Here is a 24,524-nt window from a genome sequence, read left to right as displayed (position 1 = left end):
AAAGAGAGTAAATTAGAGTGCGACAAGGTCTTTATCGTCAGTAGATCCGAAGTTATAGTTTCATGAAGAGATGCTATAGTTGAGTTGCTCTAAGTGATACTGGTATCATCAGCAAAAAGAACAATTTTCCCATCGATTTTTAAATTAGTGATGTCATTTATAAAGATAAGGAACAGAAGAGGACCAAATACTGAACCTTGCGGTACTCCACATACAATGTTTTTGAGACTAGAGTCAGTATCATTTGCTCTAACTAGTTGTTTCATATTATTCAAGTAGGATTGGAACCAATTCAAAGAAATACCTCTAATTCCATAGAAATTTAGTTTTTTAATCAAGATGTCGTGATTTACACAATCAAAAGCTTTGGCGTCACAGAAAACAGTGGCAGTATAAAGATTATTGTTTAGTGCTTGATAAACCTCATGTAGTACAGAAAACATGGCATCAGTGGTACATTTATTAGTTAAAAAGCCGAATTGATTTTGAGATAAAATGTTGTTATCAACGATAAAGGACATAAGTCGAGTTTTAATGAGTCTCTCAATAATTATATTAGATATTAATAATTATAGATTATTGATTGTTGTTTCACTTCATTATATTTTATTTATATTGACGATTTATATAATTTTAGTAAATTGTATTTGTTATTGTTTTTATTTATGACTCTTGCGAGCTTTGTCTATAAAATTGTTAAATTTTCCATGACAATAAAGCATATTTCTATTCTATTCTACTCTTTATTGCATGGAGATTTCGTCGGTGTAGTTATCCCCATTTTTTACTATAGCAGTCTGATTCCAGTATAGATTTTTAATGACACGAATATCTTTGTCATCTATTTCTATACTTTTAGCATCTTTATCATCATACAAGTGATTGGTGATCAGATCCAATATCTGCCCCTGGAAATGTAGTGACTTTTTTGACAGCATTTTGGAAGCGCGCACTTACAATAATCTAATCTGTTTGATTTCTTAAAGACCCAGGGTTACTGCCATCATTAAATGGTGCTTTCCAAGTTCCTAATTAACAATTTGTATTATCTGATAAAGATAAATTACAATGAATGCCCTTAAACTTTTGTGTAAAACTATTCTTAATATTGTGCTTTATATTTATATGCTCTAATTATGCCAAAATATTTAATGTAATTACACTTATGCTAGAAATATTCGAAAGAGGTCAAAATGTGTTGTGATGTTTTCCTACATCTAAACCGCTAGTTGGGACAATAAGAGTTTTATTTTATATTTTTATAAAAAAACTTATTGTGTTTATCTTTTTCAGCTCAGGGATTTACCATACAACATAAAAAAGAAAGATATAAAACAGTTCTTTAAACCAATATCCTGTTATAGTGTGAGGATCCCTAGAAATATACATGGAATAGCATTTGTAGGTTTTAAAACAGAGAAGTTACTTAACAAAGCCTTAATTAAAAATAGAAGTTTCATTAGTAAGTGTTTAACTATTATAATTTTAACAGAAGTGCAGTATTATGTTTTTAATAAAACTGTTAATTGTATTTCATACAGTTTAGATGCGTTTTTGGTTTTTTTAACATTTATTTTTTGCCTTCTTTTAAGTGACATGTTATATGCGTATGCATATAGACCCTGGCCGCAATATATTTTTTTAGGATGTTTACTATTGTTCTCCAGAACATTTTCGTTTATTTTATTTTTGTTTTCAAACCATTTGCACGTGTTCAAGTCCATAATTAAACTTTAGTCATTTCTCTTCATACCATACGTTTAGTTTTCGATTAGAGGTAGGCGTCTGAAGGAAACGCTAAAATCGGCAACATTGCCTATGAGAATGAGTTGCATTGCCACTGTAGAATCGACGAATGATTGAATAAATCCGCACGACTCGTGTGTGGGAAGCAGTGAAGCAGTGTTGCCATGTATTGGGTGTACTCCTATATCTAATTTAAAAGTAAACACACGGTAAATACAGTGGGTGGATTTATACGTGAGTGAATCTTATTTACGGTTGGAACTTCATCTTTTACTATGAACATTCCTTTTGTCTTTTATGTGGGAGGGTGCATGTTCGAAACATACCTTGGTCCAAGAAGGTGGCAGAAATGCCTTCCAGTCTACGATGTTCTGTCCAAATCCATTTTGGATTTGAAACTGTACGTGAAACATTTTATTTTTCTTACTCGCGGCAAATTTGATTCACGAAATACATTGACATTATGAATATTACGATATTATTAATTTATTTGCAATATTTACTTATTTATCCATGATTTTACATAGCTGCCGTTTACCACATCCTATTCGCCATCTCTTTGTTGTATATACATTCTTCAGTGAGGTCTCTTTCCATTGTTGTTTTTATTTTTGTTCTTTCCACTCTAATCTAGAACATCCTTCTATCCTTCTTTTAGTTGGTTTCTATTTCCAAGTTCTTAGCGGTATTCTTGTCTCATCCATTCTTTCTATTTTAGTTAGTGCCTTCTTCTTATCTGCCTCTTCTCCAAAATATCATTTCCATTGCATTTATTTTGTTTTCCATTCTTTTATTTGTGAGCCACGTCTCTGAGCCATACAGTGAGTATCTTTCCACTATTGACTTAAAGACTTGATATTTAGTTGAGATTGCAATATCGTCGCTCCGTATATTCAAGTGTAATGGTAGGGTTATTATCTTTTCTTTCTTTATTTTATTTATTATATCCATTTCATCTGATCCTGTATTTGTTAAAGTTACCCCCAAGTATTTATGTTCAATGTTATTTATATTTCAATGGTATGGTATCATTTGCATACAATATTTATTCTACTAAAACCTTGGACAATTTGGTCCAATTTGATTAGTTGCTTTTCTTTTACAATAAAAACATTTTTTTAGATGGCAAACGTATTCTCGTCACCAAATACACAACTAGCGAAGAAAAAGCGGAAGAAAGTGGAACCGCTAATAATAACACATCTAAGAATAAATGGCAGTCTCAGGAAGAGTCCCTTAAGAATGAAGAAAGTATAGGAGAATCGGGTAGACTTTTTATTCGAAATTTAGCATACACAACAACTGAAGAAGATATTGAGAAAATGTTTTCTAAATATGGTAATTTAATATTGTTTTAAACTTGTTTTGTTAATGGCATGTAAGATTTTTCAATTATTTTTTGAGAATCGACTATTATTGACGGTTTTCATACTTCAATTTTTTATGCAATGTAATCACAAAAACTTCATTTCACAATAATTATTTAGGTATTAAAAACTAAAAATTTTGGCATTTAGCTTGAAAGATGTTTTTAATTGAGTGCAAAAATATCAAGTTTAATTAAATATCCCCCTTTTTAAAATTTAAAGCTTTAAATAAACTTTGCTTATGTGATATTTTGGCCGGCCTTTATGGAATATAAAACTCAAGTAATAATTTAAGATATCCTGGTTACTATCGACACATGCCGCGATTACAAAAATGATTCCAAAAGTAAACAATCACTTATATAATTATTAGGTTTGTTCTAGCATCAGTCTCAAACGGTTTGAAACTATCAGAAGCATGCGCATTTGTTTGATGGCGTTCAAGCACACAAATTACTAGTCTGAAACTACTAGTCGAGCGTTCTAACGAAAGAAAAATTTGTTTTGGAAACTAGGTTCAAACGGTCAAAAGAGTTTGCGGATTTTGTTCGGATTTTCAGTATGTGACTTGCGCAGAGGAATTATTTGTTTGAGGTTTATAAATTTTAAATGAAAGTAATATGCTTTGACTATATTATTTACCATTATTTACGTTTATAACATTAATTTTCAATATTTAGCATAAATCTTGAAAATTTTGATACTTATAAGAAAAGTGTATTTCTAATCTAACCTCAAAATTATAAATAAAAACAAACAATTTGACGTTGGTATTTATTCCGATAAAAAAGCGTTCTAGCAAAAACAGTTTGTTACCAGTTTGTGGATTGAATATGCGCAGTAAAGCAGTACAATAATCTGGTGTCAAACCATACAAAACTACATGCTAGAACAAACCTATTATGTATGTACAAATTACCGTTTAAGGTTGTTATTTAATTTCTAGGTCCTTTAACGGAAGTTAACTTACCAATAGATGTAAGCACCAAGAAAATGAAAGGCTTTGGGTTAATAACATTTTTAATGCCAGAACATGCTGTTAAAGCTTATTCAGAGCTAGATGGTTCGATTTTACATGGACGTATGGTTCACCTTCTTCCTGGAAAAAGCAAAGACACCAATGAAGAAGATTTAGATGGTAAGAGAAAAGTGGAATTTTCTAGTACATAACGTATTATAACGATTTAATCTTCTAATTTATTAATAATTTTACACCTATTTTATTTAGTTTTTATTTTGCACTTATTTCAGTTGATTTACACTAACACTGCAATACTCAGATCAGATTTATCGATGGATTCTTATGTAGTTTTTCTTCTGAATCCAAATCTGAAAACGGCATTTCGATATTTCTAACCGTCTTCGAGATAATCGACCTCAAAGTTTAAAATGTGACGTCACAATCGTTTTATTTTCTAGCGACACACCACACGTCCAGCTGAAATCGTTGCTATAAAGTAGGCTAGTTTTTTAATCTCGATTTGTTAAGCAAAGCATAGGTTATTGTATTTACATTTGAGTTTGACACTTCGTGAATGTCAAACTAAATTTTAAATTAAGTATTAATAAAACATCAATGACATTTGATAGTGAATTTAATTATTATATAAAATAAATAAGATGTTCAAAAATACAATTTGAGTATATTTTAAAAGCTATAATTTATTAACAGCTTTAAAAAGGTTTATACGAGTATACGACCTCCCCTTTATGATAAATGGACTGTTCCATTTGATATGAAATTAAAATATAGTCGGTTCGCTAAACTCGACACAACTGGCTAGTGATTTTAGTAGGTAATTTTTTTGTTTTTTTTTGCGAATTTTGCCAAAGTTACTAATTATTTAGTAATTATTAACTAATTAGTAATCATTTTTTTTGCCAAATTGGCCAAATTATTGACTAAAATCACTAGCCAGTTGTGTCTGAGTTTAGCGAACCGACAGTATATGAAATAATATTGTTTGGTATAAAAAATTATGGTCTGATATGTGCAATTACATCCTTCTAATGGAAAAAAATATTTGAAGATTTTTCTCAAATTATGGATACCAACAACATTTTCATTTATAACTCTTTTATTTTTAATTTGACGAAGAAAAGTTATTCTTCATAAAAAACTCTTCATGTTCTAATATTTATGACGCAACCATCATATATAAAATTTTATTAATTTTATACGAGGTATATAAAAAATATGAATTTCGATCAAGAGTAAACTACCTTTATAGTTCATAACATTTAAATTAGAATTATATAATTGCACATTAAAACATACTTATTAATTCTAAACTACCTTTCATAATAGCAATTTTCCATATTATGAATTAAAATACGTAAATAAACAAAGTTTTCGTTATGATAATGCTCGCATTTTCAGCTTGTTTATTATTAATTTTACGAAAAAAGGTCCAAATCCCAAGATTCAACCATCAGATATCAAATTTTATGATTGTTATACGAGTTATGTCAAGTTTGAATTTCACTAAAGAGTAAAGAAGATTTATTTTTCACAATATTGAAAATTGCTATTATGAAAAGATGTTTGAAATTAAAAACTATATTCTAATATGCAATTACATCCTTCTAATTGAAAAATTTTTTTTGGAAAATTATGGATAACTAACATTCTTTTCAGTTATTTCAATTCTTATATCAATCTTATATCAAACTTTATCAATTTTATATGAGGTATGTCAAAAAAGATAAATTTAGATCAAAAGTAAAGTACCTTTATAATTCAGAATATTTCAATTAGAAGGATGTAACTAAATGCTGAAACATAGTTTTTAATTCTAAATAACTTTTCATAATAACAATTTTCGATATTGTGAAAAATAAACGTATTTTACTCTTCGGCGAAATGCATATTTTTTGACATACCTCGTATAAAATTGATAAAATTTGACATAAGATGGTTGTATTTTAGGTTTTAGACCATGCAGAACTTTTTATTAAGTATCACTTTTTTTCGTAAAATTAAAAGAGTTATATGCATTGAAATAACTGAAAATAATGTTGGTTATCCATAATTTTTCAAAAAAAAAAAATTTCAATTAGAAGGATGTAATTGCATACTAGAATATAGTTTTTAATTCCAAACAACTTTTCATAATAGCAATTTTCAATATTGTGAAAAATAAAGCTACTTTACTCTTGAGTGAAATTCAAACTTTTTGACATACCTCGTATAATATTCAAAAATTTGATATTTGATGGTTAAATCTTAGGTTTTGTACCATGCAGAGCTTTTTATGGAGAATAACTTTTTTTCGTAAAATTAATAATAAAAAAGTTTTCCTTATGAATACAACTTACAGAGACATACTGTATATTTATTACAGTTTATATTTCCGACTTATAATCCTACAAACAATAACAAATATTATTTTGACTCCCGATACAATAATTATTTCTCTATTTATATGCTCCAGCTCTACTTTCTCGATATTTCCAGTTCACTCTACAGACATCGTGGCGTCACCATATCGTAAAATCTTTGCCGGGGCCCATTACCTGGGAGAATATTCAAGAACACCTGCATGTTCTCGAATGATCGCTGCTGGACGGTACTGCCAGAACATGTGCAATGTAATGTCGACTCTCTTCCATCATAGTCCGAGCAAGGTTGTCGTAACAGTGTCTAACGGAAAGTTTTCGAAAAAATAGTAATGAAGGTGGTTTTAAAGAAAACTACAAACATAATTTAAATCAAACTTAAAGGTCCATATTCTTCAATGATACGCAATATTCGATTCAACTGCTGCATTATTTTCTGGATGGTGTTAGCCCCGGCCCCGGTGCAAATTGATCCTAAGCGAGACACAACCTGCATCGGCGAACTGCGTAGACAGAACTGCGTAGGCAGTGAATGCGTTCGCAGGTCTCGCTTGGGAACGTTTGTCATCGGCGTACAGTTTTCTTGGGCCGTGGGACGCGTGACTCGCCGCCAGATGTTTATTTTAACTTGTTTTTGTTTGCGAGATGGACGTATCTGAAATGAATACGGATGGTATAAGTACAATTTATTATGATATATAAAAATATTACCATAGTCAACACCCCGAGTGAACACTGCGTTGTGTTTGTCATTTAATTCTGATAACTTTTGGTAGACTAAATAAGCGGTGATACGAAATTAATAATCAAAGTTATGCATTTACAAAAACACATTATTAGAAAAATAAGGCGAAAAATGATTCATGTTACTTAAAACCGTGATCGATAAAAATTTCGTATTACCCTCAAATTCAACTTGTCGGCATATTACATGTTTGTTTATTACATATTACATTTTTGTTTATGCTTAAAAATTAAAAACGAAATATGCAGATAGTGTTATTTTTTATGACCGATCAGTAGCGGAGGGATTATGAATTGATTATGACCTGCAGTAATTGTAAATAATTGCGATCCTGCAGTAATTGTAAATGATTGTGATCCGAGCAGTAAATTGAGGAATATGAGTTATGACCGAGCAGTAGGGGAGAGATTATTTTAAATATGTAGGTATTATGTGCAGAAATAAAATACTCAGTGTAAGATATCGTTTTATGCACCCACTTATGATCAAATTCGATGTTTTCGAAAGTCATACCGCTACGACTACTAGGGACGTGTAAGATATTTTTAAAAGGTTACTAGTTACCAGTACGGAAATATCGATTTTAAGTTGCCTACTCAATTCAGTACAAGGATCAGATCAGATACATCAGTATTTTGTAATCAGTATCAGTAAACCGTTACATGTCCGCATTGATTTTGCCCGTCTCTATTCACCACGTCGATAGCCAACGGTTGGGTTGGGTTGTGTTCAATAGGCGGCACGCTAGAAAAATAAATGCACGGGTCACCCCTCCCGCAGCACAGTGGTTCCAAATGCTGAAAACGTGGTCATGAGGCGAAAAAAGGAGTCCCTATTTAGGGATTTTCATGTTTACAGTTGTTTTCTCATACTATCGTAGAGTCCTAATACGCAGGTATGAGGATCAGACTGGATGTATTCTGGTTCACAACTCAGGAACAAGTGGGCCATGTCCGGGGTTATTTTGGCCGGCAGAGAAAGTGAAAAAGAACTCGTATATTGAAAACGCTGTAAAACGTTTTGTAGTTTATCAATTTTAGCGCTGTAAAGCAGATTCTTCTTTTTTAAGTATGTAGTAATGTAAGATATAACTTAAATCAACACTTATTAACAATAAATGCTTTAAATCTGTTAATGCATAAATAGTGAAAATATACTTGAAATAATTAACAATTTGTAAAGATGCATTCCAAAAGTACAAAATTCTGCATAATTCTGCTACTAATGTTTATTAATCTTAAAATATATAGTATGGAGATATAGAATCACTTTGGTTTAGCTGCCTATAACTGCCTATGCATTGCTGGCAGCTGTTTGAATACAAAAGTGGGAAATGACGCATATTACATGATTCTGGCGATTGTTGAGTATGTATGGGCAGTTGTACATAAGTAATAGGTTCTGAATATTGTACTTCATAAAGAAAATGTATTGGTAATCAGCAGCTTCAAAGGTCCCTTATAGAATAACATTTTAAACAAAAATGCGGCTAAAATTAAATTTTCGAACTTCTTTCGTCCATATTGGATCCGCCATTTTGTTTAAAAAAAGTAATGTTAGATTTGTAATCAGCTACCTTAACCTACCAAATTTGACAAAAAATTTTCCTTTTTGATTGATATTTTCAATTTCTTTCCGCCATGTTGGATCCGCCATTTTGTTTTTCAGAAAAAATAATGCCAGATTCGTAATCAGCGACTACCAAAAACCCTTAAGAACGAAAGTAATTCCAAAATGTATAAACAATATACGCTTTTAAAGGTTCATGACCACGTTTTCGGCATTTGGAACCACTGTGCGCAGGCGCAGGTTGTGTCTCGCTTAGGTTCAATTTGCGCCGGGCTTTTGTCTACTTCGCTAAATATTTAAAATCTTTATCGTGCACCTGTAGTTCATTTTGGGTTGGCCAACCATTATCGTAAACTTTTCTACTTACAGACAATGGATTTTTTCAGAAAACATTTGTTGATCGTTATGTGGCTTCGTTACAATTTAAATACATACTTTTTTCTCTGGTTTTAATATTAGATTGAAATAAAAATTGAAAAAGAATTCGATCCTTTAGTTTTGTGCTGTCCGTATGTGTATCTGTCCCCTGATTAGAGCAACCAAAATTGCAATATCTTTAGAAAAACTTAGGACAGATACGGATACAGCATTAAAAGTTAAACATTTTGGAACAGGAAATAAAAAAAGAATGTGTGTGTACTTTGTACGCACGTAAGAAGTTATACTTCTATTATATGATTATATGATTATAAACGAAATTAATATACTTTTTATTTATATTTTATTTAAATATTAAATTAATTTATACTTACTACTTCTCAAACATTTTTATTAAAACAGTGCCAAAAATTAAAATAATAAAAAAATAAAAAACACACAAACACATTAAAAATGCCACAAATGATTTCTGAACATTAATTGTCGGAAATTTTTTTAACTAAATACGTATTTTCTGAAAATAAAAGTATATAATAAATATACTTACAATCATAAAATGTATAAAAAAAAATAAAAAAATAAAAGTTTCTATTGGGATTCGAACCAACTTACCACGCGGCTGGTATTTGCGTTGTATTGGGATTCACTCGCATTAAAACTTCGCCACAGAGACAGCTTGTCATTATGTGCGAAGATCGTCTAACTAAACAGATTAACCTTTTGACATTTTTAACATATGTAAATCAAATTATTTTGATTTTGAATTGAAATGATTTAGAATTGAAAAAATACAACAAAACATAGAGTAAGAAAACAATATATTAGGTGAATATTGATAGAAATTTTGATGGTAATCAAATTATGTAAATAAAAGTATTACATACTACTTATGTATTTTGGTAGGTTCAAGGTAGGTATCGGAGCCCGTATAACGACTAATAAATTTCGCAATCACTTGCGTCGTGCAAAGTGGCTATGTTCAAATATCATAACAAAATTTGATCAACTATTTATAAAACACTTACCAGTGAAAGATTCTTTAGCTTTGAATAAGCGAGATCTGCGGCACTCATACTTACTAGTCACAGTTTGATGAGCTTTCACATTGGCATGCAACAATCATCTCTTCTATGTAAATAAGTCCAAAAATATAATATGAAAACTATTTAAAAAGGCAGTATAACCATTAACTAACTTTTTGTTTGTTGTTTCTCTTCCTACAAATTTTAAAACGCAACAAGCATACATTATAACCAAACCACAGTCCCACAGCTGTGCCACAGCTGCCATATTGGATAATTTTTGTCATGTCATTTGAACATCCAATCAGAACAAAGTTATAATGCGCATGCGCCCGGTCGCTAGGTTTTACCATATAAAATTTCACCGTCATTACGCCCGTAAAGAAGTATAACTTCAAAAACTGGTTTCGAGAAAAGTAGAAAAACACATTTACTCGTTCTGCTTCTTTTAGTGCCGACTCCACGAATGAAGGTTGGCTCTAACCATTGCAAATTCGTCTCTATCATCTGCTTTTCTGAAAAGCGTCTATGTGTTTAACCCGGACCAGTCGCGAATGTTTTTCAGCCAGGGTATTTGTCGTCTACCAGGACCCCCTTTTCCCTCGATTTTACCCTTCATAATCAGCTGTAGTAACTCGCACTTATCATTTCTAAGTATGTGCCCCAAATATGCTGTTTTTCTGTTTTTAATGGTGGTCGAAAGTTCGGTGTCTCTTCCCATTCTGTGCAACACCGTTTCGTTCGTAATATGATCGGTCCACGGTATTTTCAAAATTCTCCTAAAAAGCCACATCTTAAAATCTTCCAGCTTTCTCATTAAGTCAACGTTAATAGTCCAAGCTTTCTCGTTAACTGCGAAATTTATCCTGCTTCTAGGATTTCGAAGAAGTAGGTACAGCTGCGGTCACGGAATAGTTTACACTTACACTTTTACGTTGTAATACTGTAAAATCGTAGTGTCGTACAAATTTAAATCGTAGTGTCGTACGAATTTGCTACATGTCAAAATGCTTGTCAAAAATTTCACGCGTATTTAAAAATAAAATAAAAAGATACTAAACACGTCCAAAATTTATTTGAATGACACGCAAAAAACAAGAGCAATTCCCAAACTCAATTATTTTAACTCAATTTTATTAAAAAAAATTCTTTATACAGTGCGATGGAATAAGTGTTACCCCCCATGTTAACTCATTTATTTTTAGCACATAAGCAAAACGCTCGGACAGGTCGATTTTTAAAATAATCATAGTATATTATAGCATCAATGTTTCGAACTTAACTCGATCCCTCTTTAGGTGCCAGTGATAACTTTGATTTTTTTTAAATGGGAAAGTACATCATGTGACACCTCATTTAAAAGCTTTTGAAATACTAATTACAAAAATGTATAATACTTGGGCAAAATTTCGGTCAAATGCTTTTTAAATGCATTCATTTTTTTCGAATCCTGAGAAAACTAATGAGTATTTTTGAAAAATTTAAACGCAGAACGAGAGATTACATTATTACCGAGGGCCGAAAGTCGCTTAGAATAAACAAAAAGTTTCTTTTGAATAACATATTTGAAATTAAAAATCATATTAAATTTTCTCTGCGTTTACCCCTGTAACTTATTAAAATAAACGTTATAGAAGTTTTTAGGGACTTTCTGCACTCGGTATAATAATGTAGTCTTTCATTCTGCGTTTAAATTTTTCAAAAATTCTTATTAGTTTTCTCAGGATTAAAAAAAATGAATGCATTTAAAAAGCATTGGAACGAAATTTTGTGCAAGTATTATACATTTTTGTAATCAGTATTTTAAAAGCTTTTAAATGAGGTGTCACATGATGTACTTTCCCATTTAAAAAAAGTTATGACTGTCACCTAAAGAGGGATCGCGTTAAGTTCGAAACATTGATGCTATAATATACTATGATTATTTTAAAAATCGACTTGTCCGAGCGTTTTGCTTATGTGCTAAAAATAAATGAGTTAACATGGGGGGGGGGGGGTATTCATTCATTTTGTTACATTTTGTAAAATAGATTTATTTAATTTTGATTTTTTAATTTTAATCAACCTATTCTGGGTCCGCCACTGGTAACGTCACTTTGACGTAAAATGTGCGTTTAAATGAGGTAAAAATTTAAAAAATCGGCTACTATGACACACCTCCTATACTATGACTATGATATGTAAGGGTGTAACTATTCAATGACCGCAGTTGTACAGGTTTAGAAGCTGTAATTTAGTTTTTATTCAACAAGTTCAAAAGAAATCTTCATTCGTATTGAGAAGATGTGATATATTTGTTAAGCTATTAAAATATTTTACAGAATCATCGAATTTCAAAAAGAAAAAAGCTGCCAAGCAGAAAGCACAAGCTGGTTCTTCGCACAATTGGAATGCCCTGTTTTTGGGCCACGATGCTGTAGCTGAAGTAATAGCCGACAGTTTTGGAACTACTAAAGAAGCTGTGATAGGTCCTGATGGAAAAGGTAGTGCCGCTGTCAGGTTAGCTTTGGGAGAAACGCAAATTGTTGCACAAACTAGGAAATATTTGGAACAAGAGGGTGTTGTGTTGGATGCCTTTGCTAACGTATGTTAAAATTTGTTTTAATGCTTATAATTAGTTGGAAAAATATGCAGTGCTAGTCAAAAGTCCCCTCCCCCCTCTTATCTTTTGAACGGTTATATTTATACTAGTGAAATTTGGAAGGAGGAAATAAACGTACGTAGGCTTCTAAAATAGTCAAAACAGGTGACGTAATAGTGACAGCTGACGTTACAGAGCTACTTTGACCGATAATTTTAAATGGGACCTTATGGCAAGTGATATCTCGTTTGAAAGATGTTAAAAATACTTATTCAATCATACTAATTTTGTTTGGGTTTAAGTTTATTTTGATAAATAAATTAAATAAATACAAAATTGTAGTTTCGCATTTAATTAATAAAGGTTCAAACATCCGCCTATGGCTATTTGTCAAAAGAGTTGACGTTGACGGAAAAGCAAATAGAGAATTGAAAAACGTCAACTTTTCTGACAAATAACCATAGGCGGACATTTAAATCTTTATTAATTACATGCGAAACTACAATTTCATTTTTATTTCATTTATTCATCAAAATCAACTTAACTCAACAAAATTAGTATGATTGAATAGGTATTTTCAGTACCTTTCAAACGAGATATCATTTGCCATAAGGTCCCATTTAAAATTATCGGTCAAAGTGGTTTGTAACGTCATCTGTTACTATTACGTCACCTGTTATGACTATTTTAGAAGCCTACGTCCGTTTTTCCTCCCTCCAAATTTCACTCTTGTAAGTATGTATAACCGTTCAAAAGAAAACAGGGGAGAGGGGACTTTTGTCTACCACTGTTATAATCATCAGCAAATTTACTTCTGGTAAACAAGTATACTGTTATGTACGTCTTGTTTATTTTTTATATTTATACCTCGTCATTAATATAATATGTACTGAGGTATATTCAATATATTAACCTCACGAGGTCATATTTCCTTATTAAATTTTCCTACATACACTTTGATTTGGTAGTGAGGTTCTTCTAGGAGTCATCTTTCATTCGTGACATAATAATTGTGTGTTTTATGCATGTCGATAATTAGTGCATGCAGTTTGAGACTGACAGTTACCAGGACTGTATTTGCCTAATTTAAGTTGTTAATTCTTACAGTTGCATTCCTTTAATATTTGATTTATGTGCTGATTGGCGTCGCGATGAGTCCCTTGACATTTATGGAATTAGTGGATTTGTAAAGTGTAGAACAAAATTATTTGATTATTGCAATTAATGCTTTCGATATTCGTAGTAGTAATCATTATAAAAGTAAGCTCTGACAAGGGCCTTTTTTTCTTTTCTCGTTTGTTACCCATTTATAATGATTGGTAGAAGTATTGATGGAAGGATTTCTACTTTAGTATTGTCACTTTCGTGTAGGCTTCTTAAGTGCTCATCTGTATCACTACAAAACAACGTCAATGAAAGTCTACATGATTAATAATCAATTAACTTATTTTTTCTCTTTACTACTAATGAAATAATATTTATGCTTATTTATTTTTTAGTCATCAGGAAAAAGATCTAAAACTCTAATATTAGTTAAGAATTTACCATCCAAGACTGAGGCTAAAGAAATTCGTGAAATATTTGAGAAAAATGGAGAAGTTGGTAGAGTTATTTTACCTCCTAGTGGAATTACAGGTAATACAAGAGTATATAGTCAATATAAAGTAAGCGCCACGCTACTAGATACATGGTTAGGTACCTAACTGCTATGCTTATGGGCTAATCCGGTCCGTTCTCAGATGTGACTTTCATCCCTGTCATGTTGCTGTCGAGAAACTATTCAAAATAATAGTTGTTACATTCAAAAAATACATTAATTAATAGTATTGTTTATTCTGCTTTAAAATAACTTTATTCAAACACCAAGAATATTACAATACTTTAAAACTTTTACAACTTTAACAAAATGACAACTATAAACGTCAAATACAGCTGATCTATTATTTGTCAACTTTCTATGTTAATATTCCGTTTCTATACATTTTCTGACGTACTACACGTCACTAGACATAAAAATAAACATTGCAGCAAGTGAAGGGTCCAGGACTTTAATAGCTAAATGTTCCTATGTATCTAGTAGGGTGGCGGTAACTGTATATATTATCATTACTATCAAATAAAGAAATTACAAATGGTACAAAAAGTGTAGTAAAACCTCACAACTAAACGCAGCCACACCGTGTTACGAGGTGGCAGCTGTCAAATTTGTTTGGTTGGGTTATTTGGGGAGGGGTAGTGACAGCTTCTTTTACATAATATTACCTACTTTAGGGACAAGATTCGCCGGCCCGAAATGCTTTTTTGAAATTTTCGTTTTCACCAGTTTTTTATGTGAACTACCATTCTGTGCGTTGTTTAAATTTTTACCGACTGGCAGTGACTAGAAATGACTATATAACCAAGCATACGTGATCATAGCCAATATTTGGACAAAAAAATATTCACATGCTTTTTATTAACAAAATAAAAGTACATCTGTTAACACTCCAATCGACTAGGTCTAAATAATGACAAAACCATACGACGGTGGTCTAAGGGGACCAAAAATAACGCTTTATTTTAATTTTCTTTTAATTAGTATTTTTGAAACACAATAGTTTTATTTGTATTTATAAGGTATTTTCTTTCCCCTAATGAAAATGTATTGTTTGTTTATGCCTACTTTGTATTAAATTAAAATAGATCAAAAATAGGTGATATACTTGACAGAATAATTTTGACAGATTACCACACTTACAAAAAATCAAATTATTCTTTTATTTTACAAAAACTGATCAAAACGATAATCAAACTCTACTAAAAAACACAAACAGTTCAGCAAAATTCTATATATAAAGGGTTGTCTACAGCTACGTTCCCGTACCGTCAGCCAGTACTTCAATTTTTTTCGATCTTCCCAGTCTCCGTCTTCCAATCCTTTCTTAGACACGGCTTCGTCAACTCGTGGGCTCCATTCTGCAACCTTATTTATCCATGTGTTTTCTGCTCTTCGTACGTGGCCGTACCATTTTAGGCTTCTCTCGTCTATATATTGCAAAACATCTTTTTCCACTTGCATTCTTCTCCTTACATCTTCTTTTGGTATTCTGTCTCTTCTGGTCAGACCATAGTATCTTCTCCAGTATTCAATTTTAGTCGCCAGAATGCTCCTCTGTTTTTTTTTTGTTTATGGCCCACATTTCTGCGGCATATGTCATGATATTTAGAACAATTGTTTGGTATATAATTTTTTTGTTTTCACATTGATATTTTTGTTCCAGAATACACTATGTAATTGTTCTATGGAGAGTTGATGCAAGATCTTGTTTGTCCCAATCTGTTTATTATCTCTTCCTGTGTTGTTCCGTTTTTCGACATTATAAAACCCAAATATTTAAAATTCTTCGTTCCTTTTATTTCTACTTGTTCTTTTATTTCCAAATTTTTGACGTCTTCTTCCGGTATTGCTAAGTATTCCGTTTTCTTCATATTAATTTCCAGGTCCACCTTTCAGTATTACTCTTTTAGTTTTCTTACCATGTAGCTGATATCCTCCTCATCCTGAGCCATCACCACCTGGTCGTCTGCGAAACACAATGTGTAGAGTAGCGCGGTAGATTCGTGCAAATATTATAAGAATTGTGCATTTAATGACAGAAACATATAATTTGGACCACATATACTACACATATAAAGGTTCAAAAAAATTAGATATGAGACCATCTCAGATTTTACCTTTTACAAAAATGGCGGGCATTCAAAATGGACACGATAAATATGTGACCAATAGCATGATAACTTTTAAACGAAAAGTTCGACTTCAACCAAATTTGGTATATGGGTTCTTTTTTTGATGTACATATTAATATATACAGTATATACAGGGTGTCCCGAAAAGGTTGGTCATAAATTATACCACACATTGTGTGGTCAAAAATAGTTCGATTAAACCTAACTTACCTTAGTACAAATGTGCTCATAAAAAAAAATAATGTGTGTGTACTTTGTACGCACGTAAGAAGTTATACTTCTATTATATGATTTAAACGAAATTAATATACTTTTTATTTATATTTTATTTAAATATTAAATTAATTTATACTTACTACTTCTCAAACCTTTTTATTAAAACAGTGCCAAAAATTAAAATAATAAAAGAATAAAACACACACAAACACATTAAAAATGCCACAAATGATTTCTGAACATTAATTGTCGGAACATTTTTTAACTAATTAGGTACGTATTTTCTGAAAATAAAATTATATAATAAATATACTTACCATCAAATGTATAAAAAACAATTAAAAAATAAAAGTTTTTATTGGGATTCGAACCAGCTATCAGCGCGGTTGGTATATTGGGGTTCATTCGCCTTAAACGCTTCGCCACGGAGGCAATGTGTCATTATGTGCGAAGATCGACTAAGTAAACGGATTAAGCTTTTGACATTTTTGAATTAAATTAAATTATTTTGATTTTGAATTGAAATGATTTAAAATTGAAAAAATACAACAAAACATAGAGTAAGAAAACAATATATTAGGTGAACATTGATATAAATTTTGATGGTAATTAAATTATGTAAATAAAAGTATTACATACTATGTATTTTGGTAGGTTCAAATAGGTATGATACATTTACAATTACAATACATTTACCTATGATACATTTACAATTATTACGTACCTGTTGCTTTTAAAAACTATTTAAATGTCACTACGATTATAAACTTTTTTGTTTCTGTCCTCACAACAATAAAACTAATATATTACACATTTGTTTACCTTCATATTGAACAATTATTTATTATTGACAGATCATTTCAACACCTAATCAGAGCCCGTATAACGACTAATACCATACTGTCGGTGTGCGCATGCGCGCAGATCAATATAAATTCACCCTCAATCTCAATCCCGCCTAAAGAAGTATAACTTCAAAAAGTTACAGCCCTTTAAAGTTACAAAATGAAAATCGATTTTTTTTCAATATATCGAAAACTGTTCGAGATTTTTTATTGAAAATGGACATGTATCATTCTAATGGCAGGAACATCTTAAAACAAAATTATAGTGAAGTTTGTCCACCCCATAAAAAATTTATGGGGGTTTTGTTTCCTTAAACCCCCCCAAACTTTTGCGTACATTCTAATTAAATTATTATTGTGGTACCATTAGTTAAACACAATGCTTTTAAAACTGTTTTGCCTCTTAGTATTTTTTCGATAAGCCAGTTTTTATCGAGATGCAGCTTCTTTTTTAATCTATTTACATAAAAATTTTATGGGGGTTTTGCTCCTTTAAACCCCCCAAATAGTTGTGTACGTTCCAATTAAACTATTATTGTGATATCATTAGTTAAACAGTGCTTTTAAAACTTCTTTGCCTCTTAGTCTTTTTTTGATAAGTCACCTTTTATCGAGATGGGGCTTCTTTTTCAAAATATACCTAAAAATGTAAATTATAAATAAATTTTCAGATTATTAACAGGTCTCTATAATCGTACTTAACCATATACAAATATGTGGTGGATTCAACAAATATTCAAAATATGTCGATAAACACTGGCTTATTGAAAAAGTACTAAGAGGCAAAAAAGTTTTAAAAACATTGTGTTTAACTAATGGTGCCACAATAATAATTTAATTGGAACGTACACAAAAGTTTGGGGGGGTTTAAAGGAACAAAACCCCCATAAAATTTTTATGGGGTGCACAAATTTCACTATAATTTTTTTTTAAGATGTTGCTGCCATAATAATGCCACATGTCCATTTTCAATAAAAAATCTCTAAGAGTTTTCGATATATGAAAAAAAATCGATTTTCATTTTGTAACTTCAAAGGGCTGTAACTTTTTTTGTGTGCACTATTGTATATAGCAGGGGTAGCCAAGCTCCTTAATAGTCCGAGCCATTTTTCAAAATTTTACCCGAGCCGCAATTAAAAATTATTTAAGAAGTGTAAAAAAAGGTACATATTACATTTTTCTCTCACTCCTTGGATTTGTGAATTTTAAAGCGAAACAAAATTAAAAATGAATAAACAGTTTCAAAAATTTAAACTTTTTTTAAACATTTTTTTTTAAATAAAATTGTTCACATCGTTTTCCAAATATGCAAATAATTCTACAAACAGCCTTTATTAATTCAAGCAAATTCGATTTTTCATGATCATCCTTCCATCTCTTTCTGGGACGGCCCACTGATCTTCTACCGTCTCTCAAAAAACACTGTCTTTAACACTTTGTTTCCTCTGATCGTACCACATGACCTGCCCATCTTATCTTAGCTTTTATATGTCTGGAGATGTTTTCAGTACCATACACAGTCACCAACTCAGCTTTGCGGCTCCTTCTACACTCTCCTGTCAGTTTATCTTTTTGAGGGCCATATATCATTCTGAGAACTTTCCTTTCAAAACCCAGCAGCATATTTATTTCCCGCTGATGTAGAGTCCATGTTTCACTTCCATATGTAACAATTGGGCGAATAATAATTGGCGTGTACAGTCTGAATTTAGATTGTCCTTTTAGCAGTTTAGATCTTATAATGATGAAGGGAGTATAATGCTCTATTCCGCCCAGCTATCCATGCTGAGACCTCTTTTTATATGTGGTTGTCATCTGTGATTACCGCCCCAACTCTTTTACTACTTGGAAGTTGTGGTCATTAATAATTATGTTCTGCCTAACTCGGTCTTGAATTTTTGGTTAGGTACTATCATGTATTTCGTCTTTTTATTATTTATTCGAAGGCTCAGACTACCTGTTTCTTCCTCGAGTTGTGAAAACATCTATCTCACGTCTCTTGTAGAATGAGCGACTCCACCTAGATTATCACCAAAGGCCAACAATGCTTTTGATTCTCGATTCGGTAATCCCACTGCCAGCGCATATGATATTTTACTTATTACATATTGTATTCTACGGCCAAATTGAATAGCAACGGTGATAAAGGGTCCCCTGGTCTAAGTTCTGATGTTACAATAATTGTAACTGACAAATATAAAAGACTAATTATTAGTCTTTTATATTTGTTGTCAGTGATTTAAGAGATTTTGAACACAAAAATTGAAAGTAATTCAGGTAAATTTATTGGGAGCCACAAATAATCCTTCAAAGAGCCACATGTGGCTCGCGAGCCACAGTTTGGCCACCCCTGGTATATAGGTAAGTGAGGTTCAATCAACACATTTTTGACTCCAGAATCTGTGGTATAATTTATGACCAATCTTTTCGGGACACCCTGTATATACACATATATACAGTATGTGTATAAGATCGAGCTCCTGAACCGCAAGAATCGGTTTAACAGAAGTTGTGTTTTTCCTGATTTTTTTATGTAAAAATATGTTGTTTTTTTTTAATTCTTTCACCCTGTATATATTAATTTTTTAAAAAGGTAATACCGGCATTGAAAAGGGCGTAAAAATATTTTTTAAGAAATATTTTGAACTATTTAGTTATGTTAATTACCCTGTAATAAATGCATAACTTATCTTCACATATACCTACATATGTGCGGCAGATTCGTGCAAATATTATAAGAATTATTGTGCATTTAATGGTAGAAGCATATAATTTGGACCGCATATACTACACATACAAAGGTTCAAATTTAGATATGAGGGCGTCTCAGATTTTGCCTTTTACAAAAAAGGCGGGCATTCAAAATGGCGACTATACATATGTGACTAATAGCACGATAACTTTTGAACGAAAAGTCCGATTTCAACCAAATTTGGTATATAGGTTCTTTTTTTGATGTATAAGATCGAGCTCTTGAACCGGAAGAATCTACCCGAAGTTGTGTTTTCCTGATTTTTTTGTAATATGTTGTTTATTTTTTCAATTCTTTCACTCTTTATATATTAATTTTTCAAAAAGGTAATATCTGCGTTGAAAAGAGCGTAAAAATATTTTTTAGGAAATATTTTGAACTTTTTGGTTATATTAATTACCGTTTAATAAATGCATAACGTATCTTCATATGTACCTATGTGCGGCAGATTCGTGCAAATATTATAAGAATTATTGTGCATTTAATGGTAGAAGCATATAATTTGGACCACATATACTACACATCTAAAGGTTAAAATTTAGATATGAGGCCATCTCAGTTTTTGTTCCTTTTACAAAAATGGCGGGCATTCAAAATGGCGACTATACAAAGACAAAATCTGAGATGGCCTCATATCTAAATTTGAACCTTTATATGTGTAGTATATGTGGTCCAAATTATATACTTCTATCATTAAATGCACAATTGTTTCACACATCGGCTGCACTAGAGATAATCGTCCCTTATCGGTATTCCCATACCCCTACATTTTGACTTCCAAGTTGTTAGTGCGTGTTCTAAAAATATTTTAAAAAGAGTTGGTGACGTTGAGCATCCCTGTACTAATATTTTGGTTTTTTTGAGTTAGCAACTACTTTGTTTCCGATTTTTATATTTACTTTATTCCCACTGTATCTGTTCTTTATTGCTTGTGTTAAGTTAGGTTGTATTCCTATTTTTGTCTTTTCTTTGCACAGATCTTTCTTTGGCACGGTGTCGTATGCCTTCTTAAGATCTACAAACACCATGTGTACATCTCTGTTCTTCAGAAAAATTCTACTACACAGAAAATACACAAAAATTAATAAGGCGAACAGTTTCTTAGGTTTTTTGCCGAATACATTCCTCACAGCAAAAATATCCGGTTTTCCTTTTCTTACAATATTTCCAATGCCCTCTTGATGGTATTCAATACCTGGTGGTGGATTAGGCTGGTTTTGAGTCGGCACTCCAGAATATTTCATAACAGCTTGTCGAATATGCGAATGTAATTGTGACATTGCAGCCGTAGATTGCAAATAACTATTTTCTAGGTTTACTCCTAATTTTTTGATAAATTGTCTTTGTTGTTATTACATTCCCTTTTAGTGTGTGTGTGTGTGTTTAGATTTATGACCTTGGTTTGAACCAATTGGCCAGCTCATTTTTTTTTATTTTCATAGACACAATTTCCTAATTTTAACTGATATACATTATATTTTAATAATTACAAACATATATTACATACATTACATTAAAAATACATACTAATATTAAACACTATTACTAAATACTTATACTAAACCACTAATTGATATTACAATATTTTTTTTCAACGCTAAGACCTAAACCCGATTCAACCTCGCGGAGGTTTAGGCCTCCTTTGTGATTTTTTTTGCTTTTTTTTTCTTTTTGCATTTTTTTATTTTTTTTGTTTTTTTTTATTGTTTTTTAATATTTATTTATTTTTATTATTTTTTTTTCTTTTTTTTTATATTTATATTCCCCTTTAGGATAATTATATTTGGTATATGAAAAAACTTACATAAACGAACGACGGTGATCTATCAGGACAAAGTATTTTTTTAAAGAAAATAAATCGATTTTTTTTGTAAATATAACGTAAAATGTAGGTTTTCATTTTTGCGAAAGGTACTGAAAATCCCTACAATGTAAATTATTTATTTTTAAAAAACTAACGTTTTATGTTATAATCTTGGTCTGACAGACCACCGTCGTCGAACGAAGTGTTAAAACAAAATTTTATTTTTTTAATTTTACAGTCGTTTATAGATTAGTCTCAGTTTAATGCTAAAGAATAAGTTAGCTCACGAATTTTGATGGTTCCAATTTTGCAATCCACTCCTGAGGCAAAATTTTGACTGCGCGACGATAACAGCCAGTCGTGGTAAATGCGGGACGATAATGACCAATCACGGCAAACGTAGGATGCCGATAGCTGTCATTCATCTGCGCAAAGGACTAAAATTTTCGAGGAGTGACCCTACTGATTCTTTAGCATTATTTTGTGGATTAGTGTGTACAAATGTACACGAGTTTTCGATGAAAATTAATGAATATAGATACAGTCCCATTTTTCATGATTATTCTCGTTTTTTAACTGAAAGAAATCAACTGTATTTGAGCTATTGATACTCAGAGATAGTAATTTTTGTAGTTTATGTTTCCGAAAATGAATCTGTCAAAATAATCCCGAGCTGAGTGAATAGTCTATAATTTAAATTTTTGTTCCCCAGAAAACAGTTTATTACAATTCTCATTTTTTATTTGCACTTAGACTTCAGACACTTTAAGTTACAGAGATTTAAAATTTTATACTCTGTTGAAATTGTAAACGTTATTTTTATCTGTCCCAATAATATGCATGGGCTGTGTATCTCAATATTATGCATTTTGGTTTCTATTGATTTTTTTCCGACAAAATTTTCCTTTTTGTTTTTTACTCCGTATACCCTTTATTTTTAATCAATTCTTTTTTGTTTTTGCTTCTAAACCTACATAATTTCTCAAGAATAACAGTTGATGGTAGTTATTAACAAATTCAATGTTTGAATAATGTTTCACAATTTTTTAGCCATTATTGAATTTCTGGAACCTTCCGAAGCAAGAAAAGCATTTACAAGATTAGCTTACACCAAGTTTAAAAACATGCCCCTATATCTTGAATGGGCTCCCGAAAACAGTTTAAAAGAATCAAGCAAATATAATACCGGAAAGATTGTAAATACTGATGATAAAAAAATACAACCAGAAGAAGAAACAAATACAGAACAAAATAACGAAGAAAATAGCAACGAAAACAATGTCGAGGAAGCTGAAGAAGAAGAAGAAGAACCTGAGCCTGATACTACATTGTTCGTGAAAAATTTGAATTTTAAAACAACTGATGAAGGTTTAAAAAAAGTAAGTATTATCAATATTCAAGGAAGTGAAAAAATAGTATGTATTTATTTCCTTAGCTTAGCTCTTTTGACAAAATTCTCATCATCGGAGCTAATGGTCAATAGAAGGTAAAAGTACCATTTCTTGAAGTTATGTGCGTGAGCATCTTATAGTATGGTATATGGTCCAAGAGCTGTGAGACATTTTTGAGTAGGTATTTTAGGCAACCTGAAAATTTTTCAGGTGACTCTTCCATGATAGCCTAATACAAAAATGCCGGTCTGGCTGGAGGGTAGCGGTTATTTTCCCCAAAAATCCCCCCCAAAGTTAAAAAAAAGGGTAAAAATTGTTATTACAAAAAATATCATTGACGTGACTTTAAAGTAAATTTAAATATTCAAATATAAAGAAAATAAACAGGCCAGGCGATTTGAGGGCGATTTTAACTCTGCAAGATACTTGCATGGGCGCCCCAGGATTATTTTCAGGGGATGCATCTGAACTTCAGAAGATTTCATCTGAATCTGTACATACTATTAACGAGTATAAAATATACAACTATACATGCAAAGCTATGCACATTCCTTCCGGACAGGGAAGTACAATTATTATTTTGACAGGGTATTTTTTTAATATCAAAAATAAATATTCTAAAAAGACAGAATTTTTTTTGGTGAAATTTTCCAACTGCCATGTGATCAAACAAATTACGCGTACATATAAATGAAAAGCGCTATAGGTAAGCAGCAGTGTGAGAAAGGGCGTATACCGATAGCTGTTTGCGTTCTCTGTTGTACCTGAGCGAGTCCGTTCGCTCTAGAAAAATCACGTGACCTGGCGATCCCATGTTGTTGTGTCTCGAAACGTTAGAGTAATTATTATATATTATAGTTTTTTAAGTAACTTTTTCTTAATTAAAGGAAAATAATACGTACTATACAATAGATTTTGCAAATATGATAGAAAAAACAGATTTATTATTATAAATATATAGGTAGAAAAGTATAAAAGTATAAACTAAATTAATTCTGTGTCCGAATCTTGTACTTCTTCTTCAAATTCCTCATCTGTGC

General features: G+C 31.4%; 1 protein-coding gene across 1 annotated transcript in view; it reads left to right on the top strand.

The window, feature by feature from the left end:
* The window catches only part of LOC126887807 (probable RNA-binding protein 19), a 77,059-nt gene that overhangs the window by 28,056 nt on the left and 24,479 nt on the right, over positions 1 to 24,524 (top strand). Inside the window, exons 5-10 of the mRNA XM_050655639.1 lie at positions 1,294 to 1,462; positions 2,869 to 3,084; positions 4,060 to 4,251; positions 12,488 to 12,750; positions 14,247 to 14,382; positions 23,144 to 23,472. Of these exons, the coding sequence (XP_050511596.1) occupies positions 1,294 to 1,462; positions 2,869 to 3,084; positions 4,060 to 4,251; positions 12,488 to 12,750; positions 14,247 to 14,382; positions 23,144 to 23,472 (1,305 nt within the window). The remainder of the gene's footprint in view (positions 1 to 1,293; positions 1,463 to 2,868; positions 3,085 to 4,059; positions 4,252 to 12,487; positions 12,751 to 14,246; positions 14,383 to 23,143; positions 23,473 to 24,524) is intronic.

This window comes from Diabrotica virgifera, chromosome 1, assembly GCF_917563875.1.
Source record: "Diabrotica virgifera virgifera chromosome 1, PGI_DIABVI_V3a".
NCBI classification, from domain to species: Eukaryota; Metazoa; Arthropoda; class Insecta; order Coleoptera; family Chrysomelidae; genus Diabrotica; species Diabrotica virgifera.
Note: the sequence above shows the minus strand (reverse complement) of the source record. Positions and strands in the feature narration are given on the sequence as shown.